At 35.6% G+C, this 9,950-nt stretch overlaps 1 protein-coding gene across 1 annotated transcript; it reads left to right on the top strand.

Moving 5' to 3' along the window:
* The first annotated feature begins 607 nt into the window (after positions 1–607).
* On the top strand, positions 608–7,567 carry LOC112045314 (antigen LPMC-61). The gene is made up of 3 exons (XM_052887425.1): positions 608–766; positions 5,119–5,278; positions 6,667–7,567. Exons 2-3 carry the CDS (start codon positions 5,133–5,135, stop codon positions 7,457–7,459), a joined length of 939 nt encoding a protein of 312 aa, XP_052743385.1. The 5' UTR covers positions 608–766; positions 5,119–5,132; the 3' UTR covers positions 7,460–7,567.
* The last annotated feature ends 2,383 nt before the right edge of the window (positions 7,568–9,950 follow it).

Raw genomic sequence — 9,950 nt, forward strand, 5'->3', positions numbered from 1 at the left:
ATTTTTTTTTCAGTGGTTTTCTTATGATTACTCGAAAAATATTTTCAAAAAAAAATTTTCAAACTCAGATCCAAAAACTAAACACTTAGAGCTACAATTTGCTTTTTATTTTTTTGCTGTACGACCATTTTTGTATAAGTTACAGCCTGTTGAAAATCCCCCAAAAATTTGGATTTTTTTTCTGCTCCCTTAATTTTTGTGCATAGTATATATGTCTATGTATCTAAGGTAGGTACGCAATGCAACGAGTATATAAAAATCGGACAAATAGTTTTAAGTCACAGTATTTAATCATAAACGTACAAAAAACAGCTTATTCAGGGAAACTAACAACCGCAGTAGGTACATGTATCATTTCGAAGCATTTTATAATTGCAATATTAATAAACTAACACGTCATTAATTATTAAAAATTTTATTACATAAAAACCCATTAAAAATTATCCCCGTTAAGGAAAACCCCACGATTGACAGATGAAATCGCCGATGACTAGTTTACCTGCAATGCTAATTTGAGTTACCGTCTCTTTCTATCTCTAGTGAATTCCTATGTCTGTCTCATTAGTTTTCTTAATAGCTGTCGAACATTTATAAATGTTTAGTTCCTTCATTTGGAGTCAGTTCATTTAAGATTGTCACCGGTGACGATAATATGATATTATATTTTTAACTCAAAATACAGAAAATTATTCTGAGACTTGTAATTAAAAAGTATAATTAGACATCATATGTGAAGTGTGTGTTGGTTTTTTGGATTTTAAAAAAGGTAAATAGATGCTTTTTTTATTGATTATTTTTTTTTTTCGCCTCGCGGTACCACTCGCTTAGGTCCCATTCCGAGATAATACGGGAAAAAATATAGCCTGTGACATTCATAAATAACGTGACTTGCTTTCTAGTGGTAAACGAATATTTACAATAGATTCAGTAGATCCACAGATCACACCCTAAGACTCCACAAGCTTTACCTCTTTATAATATTAGTAAAGACTAATTTTATAGAGAAGGAAATTTTGCGAAGTTATGTAATGTATTTTTTAACGATTATCTACAGGCAAGGCAAATGAGTATGTATGTTCATTTGGTCTGCCATAGTACCTAAACTACTGAGCCGAGATCAATGAGGTTTTGACTATTTATTACTCGTTTTAAAGTGCACTGTTGTGCGTTATTAAGGAACGCACTCAATTACTTTGATTAAGGGGCTAAAAAGTTACAATGTAGTCAGAATCAGAATCATTTATCTGCTAGAAACATTACATTTAGTTATTACAAAGTGATTCTTATGTATTAGGTAACAATGTTTCACCATTAATAGGTACTACAAATCTATACTAATATTATAAAGAGTTTGTTTGTTTGATTGAACGCGCTAATCTCAGGAACTACTGGTCCTATTTAAAAAATATTTCAGTGTTAGATAGCCTATTTACCGAGGAAGGCTTTAAATTATCCCCATATACCTACTGGAACGGGAACCACGCGGGTGAAACCGCGCGGCGTCAGCTAGTGTTTTAATAAAATTAAAATTAAATGACAACTATTTTTTGGAGCATCAGCAAAGTATTCTAATAATTGATATAACAAATTTAGTTAAAAAGTACGGATAATATTCTAAGCATAATTTAGCTACATAATTCTGTCACGTATGCATGAATAACTTGCAGTATGTAGATAAATGTAAGTCTGTTAAATCATAATACAACTCTGAAGTGTGAGTAAATTATTGAAATATTAACACAATTGCCCAAGTCGTTTAAGAGTTACAAGACCATTAACAAACGCACCCATATCACATCACTTAACCGCAATATCAAAAAAAGTGACGGTCTCCAAGATAAATAGTGTTATCATTGATAATTATAACTGTATTGTAATATTTTCCTCGTTAGTAAAATGAATAGCAATTGCCCCAATTGCTCCCACATCTTAGGCCACAGGACAGGTTACAAACTGTTTACTAAAGATAGTACCTGCGTAGATAACAAGTAACATTAATGTGGATGATGACTAGGTTTATTATTATTTATTAGGTTAAAGTGACATTTTTCAATAAGTGAATTATAAACATAAATGCACAAATAACAAAGATATTAGTAATTTTGTTTGAACGCCCATACAAACCTAACGACCAGCGAGCCAACGACGTCACTAACTCGTGCCATTTTGTATGGGGCGTTTTTCAGGGATCCGCGGCAGCGCCGCAAATCTGACCCTTTAAATCCTTGTAGCTCCGAAAGTAATGATCGCAGACACCCAGTTACTTTTACAAAATTGCTTTGCTATTAGTATACTCTTAATTTATATACAATTTAAAAAACTGTCATCATCCCTATTCTTGAAGGAGCTAAACCTTTTAAACAATATTTACTATTATAATTATTATAAATAACAACAATATCAAATTTTATAAACTTGGATATTAAAAGGTCGGTAAACGCCAGCGTTCCCACGATCATACTAAAATGTTTTTGTCTATTAATTAAATTTAATTATGTAAAAACATAGACATATAACGATTTGCATATGAAACAGTAATTATAATTGACTTGTTATTTTCCTTAAATACCTATACATAAAAATATATAATTCTCTATGTATCAGTGGCGAAAGATGGAATTTATACATTAAAAGCAAAGATTGATTGTATATTTGCAAAATAAATAAGATTATAAAATTTCATAATCTATTAAAAATCTTTTATCGTAATTAGGTTAGGGAAAATTCATACAGTTTTACCTTTTTTACACTAATGTGACATTTTTTAATAATTGAACTATAACCATAAACGCACAAATAACAAAGATATTAGTCTACGACGTCATTAGTTCGTTGCATTTTGTATGGGGCGTTTTTCAGGGATCCGCGGCAGCGCCGCAAATCTGACCCTTTAAATCCCTGTTGCTCCGAAAGTAATGATCGCAGATACCCTGTTACTTTTACAAAATTTTTACTATTAGCATACTCTTAATTTATATACTATTTAGAAAACTGATATCATCCTTATTCGGGTGATAATGTTAGTGGACTTAGTACGCTCAATGGGCTTAAAGGGCCTACCGTGCTACCTTTATGAATTTGGGTTCGCTAAGGAATGTCGAAATATGAGATTTTTGTGGAAGCCGCATCCTTTTTCACAGCTTCACGGGACCGTAGATCTGAGTATACTATGGTATTAATTTCAACTGAATACTACTTGTTCCCGAGACAAAAGGTCATTAGGTATTGCCAGAGGGACGGACAACAAAGTGTTATGGTTTTCCCTTTTATGTATACGGAACCCTAAAATAGCCCTACATTTGGAACCAGACAGGTTGATTAACCCAGTACAGTTATCTTTAACAGCACTGTCACTTCACATCAAGTGAGCAGTCAAGTGACCGCATTCAAGATCTAACATGTCATCGAAAAAAATAAAAAAAAAACATCAAAATAAAGAACTTGTTTAGAAACCGGTTCATTACTAACGCCGTATCTTGTTTTGAATGTCAAATCTGGATATAAAAAGTTCGCACGTGATTTTTGTGCAGAACAGTATACAGGGTGTTATTTTATTGTAGCTGTTAGTTTTTTAATTATTTTTGCACTTAATAAATAACCCTATTGAGCATTATCATTAACACTTGATGGTGATCGTAAAAGAGTCGAACACTATCACCCACCAACCTCCATTGAAGCAGCTTGGTGATTCTAAGCTTTATATTCCTTCTCACTAAAGAGCCTGGCTGTTAAAATAGATTGGTAGTGACGAATGAACGTCTTGTCAAGCTTTATCACCTGTATCATCATCATCATTATCAACCCATATTCGGCTCACTGATGAACTCGAGTCTCCTCTCAGAATAAGAGGGGTCAGGCCAATAGCCCACCACGCTGGCCCAATGCGGATTGGCAGACTTCACATGCAGAGAATTGAGAAAATTGTCTGGTATGCAGGTTTCCTCACGATGTTATTCCTTCACCATTTGAGACACGTGATAATTAATTTCTTAAAATTCACACAACTGAAAAATTGGAGGTGCGTGACCCGGATCGGATTCGAACCCACACCCTCCGCACTTCACACTCTCCCTCCGTACTTCACACACGCAGATAATTGAGAAAATTCTCTGGTATGCAGGTTTCCTCACGATGTATTTTCCTTCATCGTTTGAGACACGTGGTATTTAACTTCTTGAAATGCACACAACTTAAAAGTTGGTGCGTGCCCCGAACCGAATTCGAACCCATACCCTCCGGAATCGGAGGCAGAGGTCGTATCCACTGGGCTATCACGGCTTATCTATAAACCATATATAAATGAGCCGGCGTCTTTTACTTATTTATGCGGAATACGGATTTATCATCAATTAAATCCCCCGGTGTGCGTCACACACTCAGCGAATTAATTTCCATATAAATGAGGAATCACGCACAAACCAGTTCACCCTAACGCATGGCCGCCTTAATCCGACTAAAACAATACATCACATTAATCTTCCTACAATAAACTACTTTTCTGCTAATATTTAAGATATTTACATTATATACAAATCTATAGGTACTTCTGTTTTAAAAAGGTATTTTAGGGGTAATCTTTCTTCCGATCTTTTATCACTCGAAAGCCACGTTATTTGTGAGTATCATAGGCTATATTTTATCCCCGAATTCTCACGGGATCGGGAACTAGGCTGGTGAAACCTCAAGGCGTCTTGTAGTATATATTATACGGTAAGTTTTATAAATGGGGTAATATATGTTATTTCTTCTTACGACTCCCAACTGTGTCTCTGCGCATATATATGCCGATACCTGGGCCTACGTAGAAATTATTTCGTAACAAATATCAGTTAGGTACATTTTTATTCTTCAGTAGTAGAGCTTTTCGTTACAGAACTTATCAAGGGAAGCGTTTCTGTGTTTCGGTTTTGAAGAGATGATTGTTTGAGGAAGAAGTCGAGGCTCTCCGCTAGATACTTTATAAAAATCTTGTTATAGCTACCTTATTCGGAAAAACTTGAAAATTTTCTCCTTTCTCAAACCGCAACGAAGTTAAAAAGAACCCCTAGTAAGATGAATGGCGCGAAAACAGAACACAAATTAATTAAACAACTTTATCAATTAGTGTTTTAATTTCAGATACATTAATCAACATGGGTGCCGTCCAGTATATCCTGCTCTCGGCGCTGGTTGCAATTGGAGCTAGCCAGAGGTCACCGTACGCTTCACGCCCCGTGGGTTATCCTATTATAGAAACCACGACTTTAGTGAACACTCAGAACGATACTTTAGGAAATAGGTATTGAAACTTTTTAACTATCCGTCTTCTAACCGCTTCGCTGGTGTAGTGGTTGGTTTATGAGGGTCTGGGTTCAATTCCTGGATCTGGCTGAAGTACAAGTTAGCCCTTGACTCTCATCTGATAGTAAGTGATGATGCAATCTAAGGTGGAAGCGGGCTAACTTGTTAGGAGTAGGATGAAAATCCACACCTCCTTTCTCAGGTATGCACGTTTCCTCACGATGTGTTTCCTTCACCTGCAGAATTTTAGGAAATATCACGTGTTGAGACACGAGATATTTCCTATAATGCACCTAATTGAATATTAGAGGTACATACAACGACCGAATTCGAACCTACGCCCTACGAATCGAAACCCGAAGGCAGAGGTCGTATCAGTGGATACGGCTAGTGGGCTATCACGGCTCACGGGGAAATTACATTACATTGCATAAAAAAACAGACAGACATTAAAATGTGCGCAAGTGATATTAAAAGGGTTCCATTTTTTTGTACTACGTACGTTCGGAACCCTAACAACATGCAACGTATGTGTAAAATAGCCACTTGTTTAAGGGTGTTAGAGTATTAAGTCATATTTTAAAGGGGATTCTGGGCTCACAGTTAAGCATTGTTATGAATTCATTCGTACCTATATGCGATGAGGACACCTGCTTCCGGTTCTGGTCATAGTCATTACTCATCATATTAAACTTCCTACTAAATAAGCTTTTATAATGGTTTTTATAAAATTAGTGCCACATTCAGCATCCTAAGCTTATAAGAATATCAAATATGTACCTAATGTCACAAACTAGTTTCTGTAATAATATAAAATAAAGTTTTTTTTAAAAAAATTATAGCACGATCGTCATTGTTTTGCTTAACCTACACTAATACTTATTACCTATTGGAGAAGAGCAGTGATAGCACAGTGGATATGACCTCGGCCGATTCCAGAGGGTGTAGGTTCAAATCCGGTCCGGGGTATACACCTCCAACTTTTCAGTTATGTGCATTTTAGGAAATCAAATATCACGTGTCTTAAACGTGACACGATTGGGCCAGCTTTCACCAATGAAAAGCTACATTATAAGCGAGTAACGCGTAAGGTATATTTTATTCTCGCATTCCCACGGGAATGAGAACTACACGGGTGAAATCCGCGGGGAGCTAGTAGTTAATAATCCCACAACTGAGCAACAGACAGAAGAAAATTTTCTTCTCACTGTAGGAAAATCGTGACATATACTAATATTTAATAGTAACATGTATAAGTAGTTATTAATTTTAATGATTGAAACTGAAGGCTTTACGTACTCTGCCGCAATGAAAATTATTGTAAAAGCCTTATCATAAAAACTTGAACATTTAATTTTATTAACCTTTGTATAAATTATTTTCCAGATTTGGTGAAAATTCAACGTCAACCACGCAGCGCCTTCCCATAGAAGCTCTCGGTGACAGAGACTTGGTGAACAGACTCGGAAAGCTACCTCAAGATAAACAGCCGTTTTGGTTCCTCAACTGGCAAGCATTAGAGGCTAATAGAAAAGGCCCACAATCGTACCCTCTTAGGCCTAGTGTTTTTGGTAGTATTTCTTTCCCCGACGAGCAAGTCCAAAATGTCCCAAATACTCAACAACCTATTCAAAGCAACCAAGGTTTTGTAAATGGTCAACCCCAGCTTCAAAATAATCAAGGTTTTCCAAACGCGCAACCACAATTACAGAATAATCAAGGATTCCCAAACGCACAACCACAAATTCAAAATAATCAAGGATTTCCTACTCAACCGCAAATCCAAAACAAACAAGGACTCCCAAATGCACAACCACAATTCCAGAACAATCAACCTTTTCCAAATGCACAACCACAATTCCAGAACAATCAAGCTTTTCCGAACGCGCAAACACAATTCCCGAACAATCTACCTTTTCCGAACGCACAACCACAATTCCAGAACAATCAACCTTTTCCGAACGCACAACCACAATTCCAAAGCAATCAACGTTTTCCAAACGCTCAGCCTCAATTCCAGAACAATCAACGTTTTCCGAATGCTCAACCACAATTCCAGAGCAATCAACGTTTTCCCAATGCCCAACCACAGGTCCAAAATAATCAACGTTTTCCCAATGCAAATAATCAACAAAGATTTAGTAGCAGTGAAGAAGAATTCGATTCTGAAACATATTAGACATTCTGACAATAAATTTGTATTGCATTTGTAATTAAGATATTGTTTTTAAGAAAATAAAGCTGAGCTGTGAACTTTTAAAAAATATATAAATATTTTATAGCTAAATATGTTGTAATTTTTCACTGCACTGTTGTCAATTAGGTTAAATTTAATAAATATTGGTTAGGTAAAAACTCGTAAACTGTGTGAAATTGAGGACTATTGGTATGAATAGATATACTTGATGGGCAAACAAAAGTTCTGTAGAAATTATTTTTCTATGCATTTTATTACATTATTATGCTACTGGACATTTCACAGATAACCTCTCCGACGTAGAGAAGTGAGACTAGTAGCGACAAAGCGGTTAACCTCAACAAATTACCTGCAATACTTGCAATTTGTACTCGTAGTAATTGCAATTACTTCAAAGTCCTTTGGTTTAAATGCTTTTCTGCTTGTTGTTGTTATTTGGGGATTTGCGGTCACCATTGTTGACAATGTGTTAGGTAATTGCCTAGAACATTCCCTTTTGAATTTGTAATGAACAATCAAAGTTAAAAACTAACTAACCTAAACCACTTGATAATGTTTGAAAAGAAGATGTTAACATCATTTTGAAAATTAGTTTTAAACAGCTTTTAGAATTGATCCATAATAAAAGTTTATTTCGAATCGTAACTGTATGAGACTAAACTTAAAACACAGTCAAAAACTTTTAGGTTGGGTAGTTACGGAGAAAAAGGGGTGAAAGGTCTATTTTCTTCAATAACTCGAAAACTATTTATTTTAAAATTACAAAAAATAACATATTTGTAATCCTATTAACAAGTTCGTTTGTTTGATATACCAGACGATGTAGTTCAAGCAAGTTTTTTTTTAAATTTCCATGTTTTCCCCCAGAAGTGACCTTTATATTAAATGATAACAAAGTAAATCATTTAAATTTTCCATGTCTTTCTAAAACAAGAAAACCTTGAAAACAATAACAAATTGCATATTCAAGTAAATGTTCACACGTGCAGTAGCACTAACAGTGTAGAAGCGGTCAAGTGGTGAGCCACAGCCACTGATGACTCCCTGCGGTTTACTGCGACGTACTGTACGCTCCAGTGACTCAGATCAGTCACTTGTGCTGAAGCGTGATACAACAAATTAGCAATTACCTAACTAAAGCCACAACCATTAACATTTAATAGTGAACGTTATTAGATCAAACATAGACAGATAAGCAATCGTGAGCCACAGACAATTTACCAATCGCTTAGCTAAAGTCATTATCATTAACTTCTGACAGTGATAGTGACGATGACAAATATCATCGTCCTAAGATTACAAACCACTTTTGAGCAGAGTGTTGAGCATAGGTTCAAAATACGTAATTAGCCAATATCGTTGTACCTAACACATTCGTAAATGTTCACACGTGCAGTAGCACTGTCAGTGTAGAAGCGGTCATGTGGTAAGCCACAGCCACTGATGACGCCCTGCGGTTTACTGCGAGGTACAGTGCGCTCAGGTGACTCAGATCTGTCACTTCTGCTGGAGCGTGATGCCACAAATTAGCAATTACCTAACCAAAGTCATGAACGTTACTAGATCAAACATTGTACCTATAAGCAATCGTGAGCCACAGTCACTGATAACAATTTACCAATCGCCTAACTAAAGTCATTATCATTAACTTCTGACAGTGATAGTGATAATGACAAATATCATCTCCATCATCAAAGCGTGATGCAACAACTTAGCAATTGCTTAACTAAACAATCTATGTATATTTAACTAACTGACGCCGCTTGGTTTCACCCGCATGGTTCTCGTTTCCGTAGGAAGATGAGGATAATATATAACCTATAGCCTTCCTCGATAAATGGGCTATCTAACACTGAAAGATTTTTTCAAATCGGATCAGTAGATCCTGAGATTAGCTTAGATTAGATTACAGATTAGACCAAACATACAAACAAACCCCTCCTTTATAATATTAGTATAGAATTTAGTGTATAAAACAAAACTAGGTTAGCTACTTGCAAATAAAGAATGACTGCACCAATTTTCATGATCAATTTATTGGAAACTAGAAGTAATTAAATATGACGTAAACGGTGTTAAACGGTGAAGGAAAAACATCGTGAGGAAACCTGCAAACCCTAAAATTTTCTTAACTCTCTATATGTGTGAAGTCTACCAACCCGCATTGGGCTAGCGTGGTGGACTATTAGCCTAACCCCTCTCTTTCTAAGAGAAGATTCGTGCTCAACAGTGAGCCGAATATAGGTCGTTATTGATGATGATAAGGATCATAAAATGGTAACTTTATTCTTCCAAAGTTGAAGATTTTTATGATAGTTATTTTTAAATATTTAACTGAGAGAATTAGTTCACAATTTGTTTTAAAGCTATGGCATTTTCACGACTCTTGCAATCTCAGTAAGAAGTCCACGCGAGCAAAGTCGCAAGCGTTCGCTAGTAAGATTTAGCATGGCTCTTATTTTCGATGTTAAAG

This window comes from Bicyclus anynana, chromosome 19 (assembly GCF_947172395.1).
Source record: "Bicyclus anynana chromosome 19, ilBicAnyn1.1, whole genome shotgun sequence".
In the NCBI taxonomy this organism is placed as follows: domain Eukaryota; kingdom Metazoa; phylum Arthropoda; class Insecta; order Lepidoptera; family Nymphalidae; genus Bicyclus; species Bicyclus anynana.